Source organism: Vicugna pacos, chromosome 32 (genome assembly GCF_048564905.1).
Source record: "Vicugna pacos chromosome 32, VicPac4, whole genome shotgun sequence".
NCBI lineage: Eukaryota > Metazoa > Chordata > Mammalia > Artiodactyla > Camelidae > Vicugna > Vicugna pacos.
Window position 1 is genome coordinate 13,696,520 of NC_133018.1, and position 19,284 is coordinate 13,715,803.

The following is a 19,284-nucleotide window of genomic DNA, read 5'->3' on the forward strand; positions in this document are numbered from 1 at the left end:
AATACAGAGACAATAATAGCACCGCCGACGCGAGGCTGTTCATACCACAAAAAACAATCAAAATCACATACACAACACGCAAGAACACTGAAATGTGAGAATACCCAAACATCCACTCAAACGCAGGTGAGCAAAATGCGGTATCTCCACACAACCGAATAAATTCCACCTCGAGACAGAATGAAGGACTGACATCTGCTACAACCTGGATGAACCTTGAAAACATGATGTTAAGTGAAGGAGGCCAGCCACGGGAGGCCACGACTATATGAAACACCCACAGTAAGCAAATCCACAGAGACAGAAAGTAGATTAGTGGTTGGCTGCCAGGGGTTGCAAGGTGGACAATTAAAGTGACTGCTGACGGGCGTGAAGTCTGTTTCTGGGGTGACGAAGATGTTTTGGAATAGACCGGGGATGTTGGCACTGCATTGTGAATGCACTTAATACCATTGACCTGTATGCTTTAAAATGGCTAAGGCGGTAAAGTTTCTGTGATTTGAATTTTGCAACAGTAGAAAAAAAAATCACATACACATTCAGCACTGGACCTGGCAGGGGGAGCAGGAGACACCAGAACTGTCATGATTGTGACTGTCACGCCCCCCCCCAAACAATAATCTCGTGGTACCTACTCAGCTCTTCAGCCTGCTCCAGGCTCCCAGGGGAGTGGGAACTGGCTGTGTGCCACCTGGGGCTCCAGCCAAAGCAATGACTAATCCCGGCCCAAGGAGGGAGGCGGGGAGGGCAGAGGGACCGGCCTCCACAGCCCGGCAGGGACCCGCCCTCACATGCCTGCAGCACACAGTGCTGGACGCCCTGCTCCTCCCCTCCACCTGCCTTCCCCTTAGAAGCCTCCTCGTGCTCAGCATGGACACATCACAGACCATGCCTGGCTGCTGGGAATCTCACCTAAACTGAAGATGCACTGGGGTGCACTTGGCCTTGAGAAGGAAGTTATTGAACCCAATTCTGTTCTCAGAAGCAGAATCAGCAACAAGAAGATTCACTGCCTGTGTTCCACCCGCACCTTCAAACACTTGCAAACTTTCACCCGCTTAGTAAGGAATTCCCGGGAGGGGTGGCCCCGGCCCATGCCAGCCTGGGGACGGCATGTATTTGAATCGTGGGTAGTGAGCATTTCATTAGGATGTCTGGGGGTTTTCCTGCACAGAATGAATCCTCCAGTTCTCAGGACCAGAGGGGAAGCAGGGACAGAGCGAGGTGATGCGACTTTAGGGAATTCTCCTCTTGTGAGCAAAGAGAACTCAGACAGCTGTCAGAGTGGGTGAGCATGACTCTCAAAATCACACAGACTGTCCCTGCTCATCCACACTCACGTTCCGACGGCTGCGCTCTGCTCCTTCCCATTTGCCTCGGAGCAGCAATGACAGCACCACGGGTCAGCACCTACTCAGAGGAAGCCAAGTGCTTGACACACTTGTCTTACTGAGTCCTCATACCAGTGCTGGCCTCTCCGGGTGGTTATCATGCCCATTTTACAGATAGGGAAACAGTCTCAGAGAGGTGAAGTCACTTGCTGATAAGAGCAGCAGACCTGGGATTTGAACCCCAGGTCTGTGACTCCGTGTTCTCCTGCCTGTTTGCTATGCTGTCTGCCAAAATGGAGAAGTGGCTGGGATGCTGAATACACATCATTTATGTCACTAAAGAGACAAAAATGTCTCCACTTTAATAAAAAAGAAAAAGAAAAAGGCTGAAGACATGGAGGGGAAAAAACCAACAGTTAATCAGTGGAGATCTGGAGAGGGGACCCCTTTCAGAGCCTCTGAGGAACTGGCTTTCACATCCTTCCAGAAGTATCTTCAAGCTCTAGATTTACAGAAAGTACGAGGGCTTGTTATGGGAGGCTATTTAGGTAAAGCACTCCAGTTCCTGCCACAAGGAGCTAACACAGACCCTCCATCCCACTACAAACCCATAAAGCACTGGATCAAATTAGAAAAAAGTTTAAGATATCACTAACCTAGAAAGAGAAATCCCCAGGTGCCAGAAGCAAGGAGGGGACTCAGACCCAGCAGGTGAGGTCCCCCAGGGCTGTCAGGATGGTTTCAGGCTCTAACAGCTAAGAATGGGGGGCTTCTAGCCCACTGAGTGACAGCAGTGGCCTTGGGTCCATAGGGGTGAGAAGTTCCTATGAAAAGCCAGAGCACAAATGGCTGCCCCTCCATATAAGGTGGGACAGAAAACCACCTCCAGCCCCACTGGCCCAGAGAGTCAACAAGGAAACTGACTCTGCTGCAGAGGGGCAGGGAACAGAGGAGAGGGGTAGGACTCACGATGAATCAAAACTCCAGGCCTGTGCCATGCATGAGTCAAAACCCCAAACCTCGGTGGTACAGGAAATCCAAATTGAGGAATTAATGTAAAAAATGTTTCTAGACCAGGGAAAACCCTAAGGTACCCAGAACAATAAATGCAAAGCACCGTGCAAGGCACTTCTATAACCCTCGGTCCAGGGCACATAGCACTGTCATGGGGGAGGGACTTCAGCTAAGCCCATCTCCACTTGGTCTGGCTTCAGCCTGAATCTGGAGATGAAGATAGTTCAAAGAATGTGAAAAACCGGGGGGAGACAGTCCAGTCGAAGATGAGCTCATAATCAAAAATGAAACCACACAAGCAAATGAACCGCCATGTGGGAGAATCAGCAGACACAATTAATACATGGAATGGCATCCCAGGAAGGCAAGACAGCAGAGATTATACAGTGAGGCTCAAACTATTACAAATAAAGTAAGAATCGTGCTCCATTACAAAAGCAGTGAATTTAAAACCATATAGAACTTACAAAATGTTTTTTAAAAGTCACTGGAATTTAAAAAACTAAGTTGGGTTAAGGCAGCAAAGCTGTAGTCGCTAAAGAGAGAGTTAGTAAACCAGAAGACAGACCTAAGGAAATGATTCAGAATACAGCACAGAGAAACAGAAAGAAAGAAAATATGAAAGAAAGTGAAGAGGCACTCAGGACAGAATGACACGGTCCAACATTTTTCTAATAGGAATTACCGAGGAAGAAGAGAAAGGGAGGGATAATATTTTCATGATGGAAGACATGAGTCATTTTTAGGAAGAAACGGCATGAAACAGTCCCAGGCAAGATAAACCAAATCTACACCTACACAAAGCATAGCAAAACCCACCACCAACAAAAATTTTTAAACAGAGGGGGAAAAGCAGATTTCTGCAAAGAAATATCACCGAGACAAAAGCGCTGACTTTTTCAACAGCAAAAAGAGACCAAAAACACAGTGCTGAGAGAAAACATGCAGCAACCTCAAATTTTATACCCAGCCAAATGATCACTCCTGTAGGCTGGCAAAATAAAGGCATTTTCAGACAAAGATGGCAACTCACAGAGACTTGTTGAAGAAAAATTTTTGGAAAAGTGTGTTACATAAGAAAACTCAATCTATATAAGAAAGAACAGTTGTAAGATTTAATAGAGTCTGCATAAAACAATAATAAAACCAATATGTAGGTTTCAAAAAATACTGGAGTGATACTAATTAAAGCATGCTAAGGTCCCTGATCACCACACAAGGACAAGATGATGGGTAACTTGAGACATGTCAAAAATGGTATGAATTACTGAAGGAAGTTACAGAATGCCTTAAAAAGGAGGTATGTAGCCAGCTTCTGAAAGGTTTACGATCAAAATGATTAGCACCTGCCAACAATTTCTGAATACCTGTGATGTGTAAAGAGCTTTACTCACATTCTCATTTAATCTTCACAGCAGCCCAGGGACACATTCCTATTTCACAGATGAGGAAACTGAGACTCAGGGAGGCAAAGTTTCTTGCTTAGACAGTACAAGGCAGTGCTGTCATTCGAACCCATATCTGTCTGCTGGTAAAAGCTGAGGTGGTGGGAAGCTAGTCTGTGCCCAAGGGGGACTCTGAGGTCTCAGAGAGGCAGGTGAGGACAAGGGAAGCCACCAGAACTACCAGGTGAGGGAGGCCTGGGAAGTGCTGGGCGCTCACCTGGGGTTCTCTGATCCCTGGGACCCTGGCATGGGTGCTCTGAGGACAGGAGGGAACCCGCCTTTTCTTTCCATCACTCTGTGACTCAGCCACACCAATCGTGTCGATGCCTCCTGACTGGCCACCTGCCCTCCCTCCCAGAGGCACCTGGGCCCTGGGACCTGACTGCTCCCTCTTGTCTCCCAGGGAGCCGTGCCGAGCACAGAAGGCGCACTCTGACAGCCTGCCCGTCCACAAAGGTCACGCTGCTGGAACAACCAAGGAACTTTTGGTCCTCTCACTGAAGGTGGTGGCCACCACCACTGGTGGAAATCACCCACTTGGCCTTCTGGTTTTATGAATTAATAACAAAGCTGGAGCCGGCAACAGGATGAACAGAAGGAACAGGGTGCCAGGCTCCGCCCTGTCACCTTGTCCAGCCTCCCCAGCCTGGGAAAAGGAGGCCCTGCCTTATCTTTCCAAAGCCGTGGGCGCTTCTAGGCTGAAAAAAAACCTTATTCCCCCGGCTTGAGATAACGGCTACTGAAGTGCTTTGCAAAGGTAGAGAAGCATCTTATCAACACACGCGGTATTCTGCCTGTAAGACTGGGCCGTACGGCATTATCTGAGCAGTGATTAAATTCCGTGCTGCATTCGGGGAACATTAACTCGCACAAAAAAAATACCCTGTCAGGGTGGGGGTGGGAGAGGTGAGAAAGAAAGGTGCATAAGGGATCTAATTACTCCTAATCCTGGGAGCTGGGAAGTCTCGGAGTGGATTGCCAATTGCTTTCATGCAGAGAAAACACAAATTCTTCTGAAACAGAAGCCATGCAGTAAGACCCAGGAAACGGGGGGGGGGGGGGGGTCCACATTCCTGCCTCTTCTTAGCTAGCACTCCCCATGCCCCTCACGCTGCGCACCAGCAAGTCTGCCTGCCCCAGCAGGGGTAGCTCACAGTTCTAGAACTTTCCACATCTGCCAGAGTCGATCCTATCTGCCTCGAGGTCCAATTTTTCCCTTGCCAGCTGATCACACGTGCGTGTGGAACATTGTTAACGAGGTTGTGAGGCAGCAGGCAGCCTCTCCCAGGTAAGACTCTGGGACTCTTAACGTCTGGGTCTGTATTAAGTCACGTGGGAGGGGCAGCTTTTCACACATGAGAAAGCAGCAACCATTAAAAGGCCTGGTTTTGGATTTGGGGGCCACACACAGCATCTCAGTGACCCTGAGTGGTCACTTGCACGTCTAAGCCTCAGTTTCCTCATCTGTAAAGTGGTCAACAAGTGTCCCACGGGGCTCTTACAAGGATTAGGAGATGAGTGACATCAGAAAGAGCAGCTGTCACCTCAGTCACAGCCCAAGGCTATCTGGTCAACCCGCCCACTTTCAAAGGGGTGGACGAGCAGCGCAGAGGCCCACGGCCTGGACCAGGCATCTCAGCGAGGTCGCGCAGGGCAAGCCCAAAGATCACCAGCCTCCAGCCCTTGCTCTGCAGCTACTGCTAACGTGGGATGACCAGGCCAGCTGAACAGAGTACACAGTGTCCACGTGGGCTGGGGCAGGAGGTGGTTTTGGGAGCCCAGGAGTTCGGTTCACCGGCTGCCCAGCCTTTTCCTGCACATTTCCACACTGTGAGCACCCAGGGAGGTGGGCAGGGGTCTGGACACCCCACCTGAACAAGGCAGGAAATATTCCGGAGGCTGGGGACACTTGGGCCTCCCTCCCATGGCCTTAACAACTGTCCTGCCCTGAGGACTCGGTCCTGCAGGACCTCGGAGACATGTTCGTCCCTCCCCTAGTAGGAAGCCACCATTATTCATTTTTCTAAAATAATTTAAGTGCCTTTATTATTGTTTTCTTATTGAGGTCTGATTTACATATGATGGAATACACCTTCCCTGCTTTGAGAGCCTCACGAAGGCTGGGAGTCCATGTCTCTCAGAGCCACATGGACACAGTTCTGTACCCCCACTTTATGGGGTTCAGAGACTCCCCAAGGACCCCAGGTTAAAACTGTGGTCCACCCCAGAGGAACTGGAAAGGGAGCCGGGTAGGTTTTGTTGGCCCTTGAGCTTAACAAGCCTTGGTGACAACAGGCAGAGTTCATTGGTACCGGCCGACACTTACCCCTCAAGGCTGAGCTTCTGGAGGGCAGGGGAGGTGTCTGGTGTACCCAGGTATCCAGGGCCTGGAGCACAGTGGGAATGTGGCACATGGTGAAGGGGCCGAGGCCATGGTCTGGGGCCTCTTGAAGACTTTATAACCAAGGAGTACTGCCCAGTGGAGAGATTCCAGTGGCAAACACAGGGCCACCCCAGCAAGTCAGCCTGGGCCACACAGGCCTCCCCCATCTCTGGTTCCCCCAACAAAGGATGAGCTCCAGGGGTTAGACCAGGAATTGGTAGCCTGTGGCTTTGGCCATATCATATCACCTCTTGAGCGTCGATGTCCTTGTCTAGAGAATAGAAAAGCCACCGTGTTCCTGGGGGGATTCCACGAGCACTGCAGAGAAACCGCAGAGCTCAGCCCACGGTCTGGCAGATGACGGGCGCCCCGTCAACATTAGCCCTCACCGTCACGAGGCCTGAACTCTCGATCTGGGAGACTGTTTTTCCTTCTTCCTTCTAGCCGCTTCTTGGCAACAACATAGACATGCCTGTGGAGCTGTTTTGGAGCCTGAAGGGAAAAAAAAGACCTCTCCACCTTTCCCAGAATCCTCCTCTTATTTCCTTTCCAACTCCAGGAGCAGACACGGAGTCGGGGGGGATGGGAAGCAAGGCCCCCTCCAGGCCAGCTCAAGGTGGCAACGGGGAATGCACTCTGGTGAGTGACTCCTAAGGAGCCACTCTTCCTGTCCAGGTCCCAGGTCACACCTCGGGACACACGCTAGGCTCGACTCCATTCCCGCCAGGGAGGAAGGCCAGCTCACCCCTCAAACAAGCAGCCAGGATGCTTTCGATTGGGTTCTTAATAGGAATTGTAACAATCTAAGCAGTCGGCTTTCTGGGCGCAGAAGAGATGTTTGAGAATACTTGTTTAATGTTTTAAATCAATCAAGAAGGCTCTCACAGGCAAGGAGAGGTGGGTGTGCAGACCTGAGGATGCCCTGCGTGGGCGAGCTGGCTGGGGCTGGCATGGCCAGCTGGTGGGGTGGCACTAGGTTTTATACCAGACACACGTTCTGAGGCAATACTCCTTGGGTGATAAAATCCAGAGGGCCTTCACCCCTTCAACGTGTACCTCTTGTGCTCCAAGCAAGCAGCACACACTGAGTATAAAGCTGAACAAGATATCCTCCCCGCTCTCAGGGAGCTCTGAGCTTTGAGGGGGTGGCAGATGACAAACCTGACAATTATAACGCGGTGTAATGCCTGCTATTATGGGAGGGAAGGCAGGGGCCGTGGGAGGGCTGAGGACGGGCATCTAACCCACAAAAGGTTGCAGGGAGGGTAGCTAGGGATGGCTGTGTGGAAGGGAACGACAGCTAAGCAGAGCCCTAAACGACGAAGAGCATGGGTTTCATAAAGAGACAAGGCAAAGAGGAAATGCTAGCGATCTTACACTGGGTAGAGGTTACCGAAGTATTTGCCTTATGCAACCACCAAACTTTGTAAAATGGAAAGAGTGCTCCAGGCACAGGAACAGACTGTGCAAAGGCCTGGAGGTGAGAAAAATACATGGGCAGGCTCTTCCTACCCCTTCTGAGTTCCTAGAAATCTGAGAGGCAACAAAATACAGTGAAAGCATGGTGGTGGCAGCAGGACAGTGAACTTGGGGATCCTGGGACTCCCCGACTCCTCTGCTCATGAACCATGGGATGGCAGGCTAGTTGCTTTACCCCTCTGAGCCTCAGTTTCCTTATTTGTAAAATGGCCATCGTACCACCTTCCCTGGAGGATTATGATGAGGATTCCATGGGAGTGTATACAAAGAGGCCAGGCTGATTATTCACATCAAGGACCATCTTGGGCACAGCTGATTCTCTGGCGCCCTGGTCACAGGTTCCTCCCCCGTCTGAGAGATGCTTCCTGAGGGTTCTTATATGAACACTCCACTCAGCCCACAGGATCCTGAGAGCGTGGACATTCCCATACCAAGTCAAACACTGTGGTACATACATACATCATCTGGTTGAATCTATACTGCCACCTCAGGATACAGACAGGGGCACCGACGCTCAGAGAGGTAAAATGACTTGCTTAAGGTCATACAGCTGTGAAGAAGTGGTTCCAAGACTTAACTCTTACCTGTGGCTCAGAGTGACCAGACCCATAAATGTGTTTAGGGCATGGCCAGTAATGCTAAACACTCATGCTTGTTTTAAACACCTTATGTGTATTCACTCACTTAATTCTTCCCAACAACTCTGAGGAAGGTACCACCTCTAGCCCCAGTTCATAGTGGATGAAAGTGAGGCATGTATGCCCTATACATGACTTGCCCAACAAGACCCCTTAAATCAGGCTCCCACCCAAACCTGAGCCCTGACTATGCCTGTGTCCTCATCTCATATAAATCTCCTTCACTGTCCTCAACTTGTTCCTGCCAAAGGACCTTTGCATTTGATGTGTCCTCTCTCTGCACCAAACACACTTCCCACAGGTCTTCACACACGTGGCTCCTCATTTAGGTCTGTTCCATTCTCACCTTCTCCAAGAAGCCCTCCTGGTGTACCCCTAAAGAAATGTTTCCTTGCCCCTCTCCTAACTTTCATGTTACCAGATTATGTCTTGTTCACAGAGCTTGATACCTATGGGTTGATTTATTTATACCGTGTCTCTCTCTGAGCCTGAAACGGTAAAAGTTCTCAGACTGCGCCAAACCCTTCACACGACTAGGGGAACTTTCCACCCACTTAAAGTTCAGACAACAGAAGGCATTCATCTTCTACACGAGTCTGACCTCAGAACTCCTTCCCTGACCTCCTCCTGTCTCCCCTCCCACTTTGGGATGTGAAAGTCATCATCCCTGGGAGAGGCTGGACCCTGGAAACTGATGAGATTCCCAGCATGCTCTGCAGCCCTGTCACCTATCAAACCCACAACCAGACGGAATTCCCCTAGACTGCTCCAAGTGGGGGCTGAAAAACAGTGGCCAGGGGCCAGCCCACCTTTCCTGCAGAGATCGCAGCTACAGGGAACCCCACTTCTACCCATCCAGATTCAAGGCAGCCAGAGGGCACTCGATAAATAACAAAACAGGGAAAACCCAAGAAAGTCAGGTGAAGGGAATTCTGTCTCCTCTCTTACATTAGCCTTGGGGTTGAACTAGACTTTATAAAACTTTTGAAGAAGTAAAATAGTCACATATGGTTCAAAGTGAAAATATAAAAAAGTTTACAGTGAAAAACTCACTCCCCCTTCATCCCTTCTACCAAATCCCCCAACAAGTATTCATTATTCTTACTTCCTTGATGCAAATAAAAGTTACTTATTCCCCCTCTTTAAAGAAAAAAAAAAGTACCATATTATACATACTGCACCACACCTTTATTTTCTCCAGTTGCAGATAATTCCATATTTGTACACAAGGTGTCTACATACATATGTGTGTGTATGCATGTATACACACACCAGTTATTATGGGTTTTCTGTAATTTTCACCTGACTCTCCTGGAAAGAGGTGTTTGAGGATAAGCAGGGGTCGTTTTTCAACCCATGGAGAAACGGCTGGGCCAACCCCTGCTGGTGATCAACTATGGATGCTGGTTGTCTGCACTAAACTCAAAGCGGGAACCAGGAGCCAGCTCCTTCCTAGAAATAACATCTGCATCCCATTTCTTTAGCATCTGTCTACCAGATACTAACAGAAATCCCATTCCAGAGAGAAGGAAGCCAAGCCTCAGAGAAGTAAAGTGACTAGTCCAAGGTCACACAGCCAGGAAGTGGAGCTGGCAGAGTTCACACCCGGTCTTCCCATAGCCAGTCAGTTTGCCCACTCCCCTGGACCCCAGAGGTCTTCAGTCCACACCCCCCTTTACAGCCCGCAAAAGAACCGGGCGCCCCGAGGTCAGGGCCCAGTGTCAAGTTCCCAGCCCGGCTAACTTGGGCGAACAGGCGCTTCCGCCATTACTTCCCTGCGGTCAGCTCCGCACGCGGCCCGGCCTCCGGTTGAGCCCTGCTCGGGGCGGATGCGGGGCGCGCAGCCTCTGCGGTCCCGGGAGTCTGGGTGAGCTCGAGGAAGGTCGCCGGGCTCCGGCAAAGGGCTCTGCGGGCGCTGCCTCGCTTAAAACTCCCAGCTACCCGTGGAGGGGGACCCTTCTGAACCCATTTTACAGACGGGAGAACGAAAGGAGGCGCAGAGATCTGCCCACCCGTCTAAGGTCACACGCCGGGAAGCGCCAGAGCCGCGCTCCCACCCCGCGCCCGTCTTCAAAACTTTCCTCCTCCTGCGCAGCGTGAATCCAAACGACTTTCAGGTGCGGGGCGCGCACACCTGCTGTGCATCCCTGAGCCCTCGCTCTCCCGGGCCCAGGCGTCTGCTCCGCCCCGGGCAGGGGAGCCCGGACCCTGCTCCCTCCCCCGTCCAGTCCCCAGGACCCAGGCTTCCCAGCCAACTCCGAGAGCGCTGAGCGACCGCGACACTTACTCAGCATCGCCGCAGCCTGCAAAGTGGCTGGCGGGGACCCATTTGAAGGAGGGGGAGACTGAGGTGCAGAGAGAGCCAGCTACTAGCCCAAGGTCACACAGCGCGGCGGCGCGAAGCCGAGTGGGCGGCTGTGGGCTGGGAGCCCCCAGCGCCAGCGGTGGGTAGTCCCTACCCCTGTCCCCGTGCCCCGCGGGATACTCACACCCGGTCTTGCCCACGAGCTCCCGCACCTCCTCGGACGCGGAGTGGGAAGCGCCCATGGTGCCCGCGGCGGGGGCCCCGGGCTGGCGTCGGCTGCGCAGCGGCCGGTCCGGCCTCGGGTCCAACGCAAGTCGGGACGCCGGAGAAAGACCTGAGCCGCGGGTTCCGCGTGGGGCGCGAGCTCGGCCTCTTATATCGGCGGAGGGCGGCGCGCCACGGTCCTAGCGCGCGCCGGCTTCGCGCACCGCGGGGAGGGGGAGCGCCCCGCCCCCGGCCGGAAACCGCGGGGAGTGGGTGGGGAGGGGAGGGAGAATGCGGAGCCCACCGTCCAGGTTCCCCAGCCCCCGCAGCTACGGTAGTGCTCCGGGTACATCACCCCTTCCGCACCCCTACTGGTTCTGGGAAGAAGCAGGTGTGAGCAAAGCTGGGATGTAGGTAGGAGGGGTGAGACCCCAGGGAGGTTCCATGCCCAGCCCACCCTGGCTCCACCTCACATCCTCCCAGATCTCAGGAGGGAAACTCCCTGGCGACAGTGGAGAAGGACAGCGAGCATTAATTAGCTCTATGGTGAACAGCAATAAAGATAATATAATAATAATCTAACTTGAATGCGCACTGGGGGCTTTGCTTGGCTTCTTCCAGGAAAGCCCACTCTGATGAAGTGGACACCCCCACGTGCCAGACTGGCCCATCCCAGCTGCACAGCCTAGTTGCTTAGGGTGGGTGCAGTCTCAAATTTGAGGCTCAGAGAGCTCCTCTGGGGATTCTGATTCAAGCAGGACCCGGAAGGCGGCATTTCAAACTGCTAGAGAGAATGCAGTCCTCCTCCGAGTTTTGCCTTAAACTGGCTGAAGGAGGTGGGTTCTGTAGCCAGGCTGTGTGACCCTGGCCAGTCCTGCCACCTGTCTAACCATGATTCCTTCTCCATAAGATGGGGATAATAATGAGATATCCATCAAAAGGGCCTGGCCTGGCACACAGCACAAGAAGACTCTGGAATCATGTCTACTTTACAAGAGAGGAACTGATTCTCAAAAAGGTCACACAGCCAGGGCAGAAATTCAAAGTCAACACTGTCCGTATCTCAAGCCCGGACCACTGTGCTGCACAGTGCTTGGTGACGTGGCCATCCAGGGTTGGCATACATTCAGGGTCTGTCCTAAGTGCCAGGCTCTGTAATAGTGCTGGGTAGGGGCTTTGGTGTTCACGGAGACTCGGGCGGGCCCACCTACATCTGCTTCATAGGGTGCTGGGGAGGGGGTGCTGAGAACCAAACAGGCTGCAGATCACAGGCCTGAGCTGAGGGTCACAGCTCTTTCCAGGGGCTGGGGTGCCATTCAGAACCACCAGGAGGCTCCTGAAACATGCCAGAGCAGCAGAATCAGCCCCCTCCTGGTTGAAAACCCAGCTCCCCCTCACCCTCTATCGGGGCAGCACCTGGGATGTGCATTTGCAGAGCTTGCTAGGGCAGTGCTGAGACCCAGCCAAGCTGGGGAAATGTTGGCTGTGGGGCACTGGCTGTTCCAAGCAAACTGGAGAGCCGGCTGGGGGACTGCATTTCGGGTCAGAAGGAATCCAGAAACCAGACTGGCCTCCGGGTCAGAATAGGGGATCCCAGGGCCTCTTGGGAATTACCTATGATGGCTGGACACAACCTTGTTTTGACTTAAAATATCTGTTCCTGGAATTTTATTATATTAAATTATCCAAGGATTAAACAATGGGGCTTTCTGCTGTGGAGGGAGTAAATGACTGCCTTTCCTCCCTCTTGGCATGATTACTCTCAGAGCTGGTACAGTGCAGGTGGTGGGGTCGGTGGTGGGGGCGGGGGAGCCCTAGGACAGTGCCCGGGGGCAGTGAGGGAGCACATGGCTTTACTCTACCTGCCCCTCCCCACAGTGATCACTTAGAGACCCCAGAGTATGGGGTGAAGGAAAGTGGTCTTTACCCCATCAATTCTCTACACAGTCAACTTCATCTCAAGCCCCATTGGCCACTGTCAGCCCGTAGACAAGCCCTGGTGTTTGTCCCTTCTGCCCGGCACTGCCCTCCCCTTCCTCTTTCCTCGGCCGGAGCTCTTCAGATCTTAGGATAAACATCACCTCCTTGAAGAGCCCTTCTCAGGGCCCCCATTCACTTTCCTGAGTCTGCTGCCAAACCAGCCACCTTCGCCAGCCAGCGGGAGCTGGAAGGCTGGGGTGTGATGACCACGGGGAGTTTCCTCCTGATGGCAGGACTTGGAGGAATAATCTGGAGCTCCTTGGGGCAGCAGCAAGGCCCAGTGTGCAGGCTGGCTTGCTCATTCATTTATTCACTGCACACTTATCAAGGGCCTGCTGGTTCCAGGGGCCTGCCTGGGTCCTGGAGCCACAACCAGGAATAACCAGGACCCAGACTTCTACTCTTAAGAAAGTTCTGGAAGAGTGGGAGACAGACACACAGGAGGTGACAGTGCAGCAGGGTGGATGAGGGCCCACAGACATCAGGAATGTTCGAGCCAGAAAGGCCCCTGGAGACACTCTGTGAGCCCTTAAGCTGAGCTTCGGGGAGTTCATGATCATCCCCAGCTATGGTTCTGCAGGGACATGCCAGAGGCAAATACCGGCTTGTTCTGAGACAATCTGTGAGGTTCGGGGGCCCTGTGGTCACCCACCCCCTGCCTGGGCTTTGCCTCCCCCTCCGCTGCTGGTGCACACCCACAGCGGGGCTCTCTCCACACAGAGCCGGCTACCGCCTGTGCCAGGACGCCAGAGCTTTAATTCAATCCTACTGATGGCGTCAGAGCACAGGGAGGTCTGGAGCGTTGCGTGGGGTCTGGCTGGGCTGATTGGATCTGTTTTCTGGGGCCCTGGAAGAAGAGGCACCCTGTGTGGTGATCTTTATCCTCCCCCTCATGCAGCGTGACCTTAGGAGAGCTAGGAAACACTTCAGTCACCAGGCAACTGCCTTTCTTCTCCCCGAGGAGCTGATTAAAAACAGTGGCTGCAGTGAGAATGGCTGATACCTGTGAGGCCACAAAGGGCAGCTGAGCCTGGAGACAGCGAGGATGGTCTTCACGTGTGGAAGGGACACAGGCTACTGAATCGTGCTTGAGCAAGTGACTTCACCTCCTCAGGCCTCAGTTTCCCATCTGTAAAATGGGAATAATCATGTTGACTTCTTCATGATGCTTATGATGGTTAAACATGGATTCATATATGTAAAGTGCTTAAAACAGTGCCTGAGATAGTAAGTGCTACCCTGTGGTCGGCAGATAAACAGTCTCCGAGACAGCAGAAGGAAAGCTCTACCCTGGGACATTGCTGATTTCCTGTTTCCCTGGTGTAAATATTCCCACCACGGTCAATTTCAAGTTACCAATAACTGAACAATGGGCTTGCAAAAGTCCTGGATGTTTGACAGTTTGTTCTTGCAAGCTGGTCTCAGACAAAGCACGCTGTTATACGCTGTTACACTGTTATTATTATTCATATGTTCATTCATTCATTCATTCATTCACTACTGAATGCCAGGAATTCACACACTACAGCGAGATAAGTCAGTCTCTCTCTTCAGAGTCTGGGAGGAAAGAGATAGGAACACACCATCACTGATGGGTACACTAGTGGGTACCGGCTGCTGCAGGAGCCTGGAGAAGGGGCACCCAATACATGCCTGTTTCATTAATGGGAAAACCAAGGCGTTTGGAATGGGTGGTAAACCAGACTCCGACAGCAGATAGGAATTTGCGTAAATGGCAGTTCCTAAAATTCACCTGTACTGCTCTCCTGTCCCTCTTATCACTTAGGTTGGAGGGACTCCCAAGGCTTGGCAATGTTCTGGGTGTAACAAGGCACTTTTCTTAATTTGGGGGCCACTGACCCTAAAAAAAGTTATCAGGACTCCAAGTGCCATCTTGCTTGGCCTTTGACTTAGAAACACCACACCTTAATCATTTCAAACAAGTAAGGATTAGTGGTGCTCTAGTAAAATATGCCCAGGGAGAGAAACCCCAGAACCGTCTACACCAGGGTCTTGACTGTGAAACGGTTTTTCCCTCAGGTTCATCCAGACTCCTTCTGCTGATCTCACAGGTCTTGGTTTCTTGGTTTTAGTGTGCATGGAATCAGAGAAGAATCAGCCCCAATCTGCATTTTGAATTTAAAGTTGTCCTTTTGGTAATCTTCTAAGCAATCCCTTCTCACCCGAGGCACCCTGACCTTTGAAGCTAACTTTGGGCAACAGTGCACTGTAAGAGATGGATTCAGATCTGGGTCGCATCCTGGCTGTATGACTCCCTGGGATGTGTGGCCTTGGGTTGGTTCCTTTGCCACTCTGAACCTTGACGTCCTCATCTGTATAATGGGTCCACAATCCCATCTTTGGAGAGAGGACTCAGCAAATGTGAAATGGCTGGCATCTCTACTCCACCCCCTACTTCCGGTCTTGGGAGAGTGATCTCTGCAAGGGTCTTAGAAGAGTTGTTTCCCTCTCTTCATTTTCTTTGAGCTTTAAATTCCACCCTGAGTGGGAAAATCATAACCTCTCCATTGTCAGGGACAAGGGTCCTTCTCGGTGTTCAACTTCTGCAGATCCGTCAGCTCCCAGTGAGGAGCCGCTTGAGCAGCACTTCAACCCAGGGGCTGCACTTCTGCGGCTGCCCCCAGCATCTCCTCAACCCAGACCGCAGAGGGATGCAGCTCCACGGGAGGGAGCACTGACCGCCTAAAAATAGGAGCTCTTTAGGGGAGGGCAGCTTGAGCATGTTTTTCTATTATTTATGTAATTCTAAATAGTGCCTTATTACTGGAACTTGCAGGGGGCAGATGGAAGCTTGTCCCTGGATGGGCTTCAAACTCTGCCTTGTTGTCCAAGAAACAAACTCACCAGAGATGCAGAAAGAGGTGGCTGTGGCCCAAAATCTATTTTGACTTCGCCACATTGCTTTCCATCGAACGATGGGGCAGGCTTTGCGGAGGGTGGGAGCCGTGGAAGGAGGCAGCGGTGATCAGAATTTGGGAGGAGTTGCTAGGACCTCTTTTCTAGACACAAACGCAGCAAGCCCGGGATGGTTGCTTTGCTTTGCTCAGTGTCTGCAATGTGGGGAGAGGCACTCGACACCATTGAATGCAGGACTGTATGGAAGTCAGAATAACAGACCCCAAAGATGCCCGCATCCTAATCTCCGGAGCCTGTAACTAATGTTACGTTACATGCAAGAGGAAATTATGGCTGTAAATCAGCTGCCCTGGAGAAGGCGGTGGGCCCAGTGTCATCACAAAGGTCCTTATATGTGAAAGAGGAAGGAGGGGGGTGGTCAGAGTCCAGAGTGATGTGACTCGATGTGAGAAAGACCTAACTAGACATTGCTGGCTTTGAACTGGAGAAAGGGGCCACCAGCCAAGGAATGCGGGCAGCCTCTGTCAGTGGGAAAATGCAAGGAAACAGATTATTCCCTAGAGTCTCCGGGAAGGAACACAGTCTTGCTGACACCTTGGTTTTAGCCCAGTGAGACCCATTTTGGACTCCAGACCCCCCAGAACTGCAAGATAATACACTGATGTTGTTTTAAGCCACCAGGTTTGTGGGCAGTTATTACAATAGCCCAGAACTGGGTTTGTACTTGCAAGACCCCAGTGCCAAGGAAACAGCATTGACCAGACTGTCTTCCTGGAGGGACGGTTCTTTAAGTTCTGTGTGCACGCACACCACCTGGGGTGGTGGGGGTTGGGGGGTGTCTTATTTAAATTCAGATTCCTGGGCCCCTCTCCAGAGTTCTGACTCAGGAAGTCCAGGAGTGCTTTTGAAATGAGAACTGCACGTGATTCTAACATAGATTTTTTTTTTGGCTAATGGCTGCACTGAGCCATAATTCATATACTATACAACTCCCGCACGTAGAATGTGCAATGCAATGGTTTTTAGTATTAGTATTTTTAGTATTTTCACAGAATTGGTGCAACCATCACTACAATCAATTTAGAACCTTTCCATCAACCCATCATGTTTTCAAGGTTCATCCACGTTGCAGAATCAGTACTTCATTCCTTTTAATTGCCAAAGAATATTGTGCTGTATGGGTGGAGCGCATTTTGTTTCTCCATCGATCCATTAGTGGACACGTGGGTGAGTGTGTGGCTTTCCCTAAAGTACCTTATTTAGCCGTCACAGCAACCTGAGAGGTCTTGTGGCAATTTAGTGTTCCCATTTGCAGATGTGGAAACTGAGGCTCACAGGGGTACAAATCACCTGCTCAAGCTAAAACAGTTTGGAGGTGACGGAGCCCTGATGGGTCCGAGTCCCTGACCCACCAACCAGTGATAGGTGTTTGTCTCCACTGACGATTACGCAGCTGGCAAAAGGGAAGAAAATGGAAAACCCCCTTCTCCCATCGGCTGAATCAGGTTGCCACACTCTCGCTGTTACCGAGGGATGACCCAGGAGATGCCCTTCACTGAACGCGAAGCACTTGCTGTCTTATGTGACCTCACCAGGCCCTGAGACAACATCGTGGGACGTGCATTCTCCATCCCACCCCTCCACCCCCACTTCAAGCAGAAGGAACTCCGGGCTTAGAGGAGTCATGCCGGAGTCAGGCTCACGGGTGCCACATGCTGTTCTTAAATGGTTTTGTGCCCCGAGGCCCAGGAATCTGCATTTTGAAGAGCCCAGGTTGTTCCTGATGCAGGTCATCTGAACACCACACATGAAGAAACTGCATACCACCCAAAGTGGCTGGGGCAGGTACAGGGGCCGGGTGTGCTCACCAGAGACCCCTTCCTCAGCTCCCCAAAGTCCTTCCTCAGAAGCTGTGCAGGCTGGTGTCCAGGACAGTGCGGGGGACTTGAGAGGCCCTTTGGACTGAGATGAGGCATCTCCCAGCCTCACTGTCCCCGGGCACCTGTGGGAATAGATTCCACACTCGGGTGCAAGGAGGGAGACCCTTCCCAAAGGGCCACCTCTGTGCCTGAGGAAAACTAGCTTCCAGCACATTCTCCACTATTAGAGACTCTCCCCTCAGCTACTGGCCTTCAGGCAGGCCCCAGCCTCCAGTGCTCCAGGAGGGGACTGGGCTGGGCTTGGAGGCTGAGCTGGCCACCTCAGGGACCACGAGCTGACCACTAGGGTAGTCCCACTGGCTGTGATCCTGCCACCTGGTTCATCGCCCCCGCCAGGGGGTGGGTGTGGGGAAGGCACAGCCTTCTCCTCCCTCCTTCTTTCCCACCCCCATCCCCACCTTCACTCCCAGGTTGGCTGCAAGTACAAGCTGGACCAGGCTGAGAGCCTGGGAGGCAGGAAGATAAATACATGGTGGGGTTCAGAGTCAGTGCAGTCGATAATTTGGGGCTTATTTGGGACAGGACGCGGCAGGCACCTACCATCCGGGCCAGCTCGGGCAGACGGAGGGCAGAGGCAGGCCGGGGCGGGGCAGGGTGAGGACGGAGGTGAGAGGTGGGTCCGAGAGCCCTGGCAGCCACCCCTCCCCAGGCCGTGCTGACTCAGCTGAGCCCAGGCCCCGCTCCGCTGACTGGGCACTCTTCCCAGATGTCCACCCTCAGCTCTCTCCTGAAACCCTCCCAGGGCTGGCGGCAGAGAGCAGACATGGGAACCAGATCTGGCTGTTCAATTCGTGAAGAAAGATGTGGATGTGAAGGAGAGACAGGAGGCTTCCCAGCGGCTCTTTTAAGACCCTTTAAGCAGAGGGAATGTCCCCTCTGCTAGAGAGACTCCAGGGTGTGGTGGTTGGGCCTGCTGTGTGCACTTGAGGGCTGAGTAGCCAGGACCCTCCAGGGGTGAGTGGTGAGGCCTGAGGGTTGGATTACAGCAGGGGCCCCCTCCCCTCAGTCTCTGTCCACAAAGTGTGGCAGAACAGGGCACATCCTCACACCATGCAGGCCAAGTGTTTACTTCTCATTCAGGAAGGTGCAATCAGGAGACTCCTGGCTTTGGGTCCCTTCTTGACATTCAAAGTGAAGAGCAGAATTTCCCTGAGATGCATAGTTACAGATTTAGATATAGCTATATATTTAGAAACAGCAACGTGAGACTACCGTCTCTTTGGGGAGGATTTGGGAACTGCAAGGCCGGCCTGTCTGCCCGGGACCAGAGTGGCAGGGGAAGGGGGGTGCGGGTGGGAGTCCAGGTGCAGAATGAACCAGAGCAATGTTCTCAAACTTGGCCACACATCGAACCATCTGGGGAGTGTTTAAAACCCCTATTGCTCAGGCCACACCCTGGACCACAATTAAATCAGGCAGGGTAGGGCGCAGAAGATACTGGAATTTTAATCCCCAAGATGATTCCAGCACACTATGAAGTCTGAGGGCCACTGTCTCCATCTGAGCTGCAGCTTAGACCCATCTGGGGAGCTTAAGCACAGAATCAGAATCCCTGGGAGGTGGGGGCCCAGGTGTTGTTTTTAAAAGGCACCTCCAGGGAGGAGTATCTCACAGATCACATCGACGGGGCAGTGTGATTCCTCTGCCACCTGGTATCACAGGCACACAGGTGATACAGAACTCTTCCT

At 52.3% G+C, this 19,284-nt stretch overlaps 1 protein-coding gene across 3 annotated transcripts in view; it reads right to left on the reverse strand.

Annotated features, from left to right (window-relative positions):
• TESC (tescalcin) overlaps positions 1-11,002 on the reverse strand; it is a 45,215-nt gene extending 34,213 nt beyond the window's left edge. Inside the window, exon 1 of one of the 3 annotated variants that reach the window (XR_012066262.1) lies at positions 10,780-10,989. Coding sequence is in view for 2 of the 3 variants with exons in the window: in XM_072953096.1 (XP_072809197.1) it covers positions 10,780-10,837 (58 nt within the window). In the remaining variant the exon portion in view is untranslated. Of the gene's footprint in view, positions 1-10,779 lie in introns of all 3 variants that reach the window. The other 2 variants (XM_072953096.1, XM_006204788.4) reach the window with 2 other exon arrangements.
• Between the last annotated feature and the right edge of the window lie 8,282 nt (positions 11,003-19,284).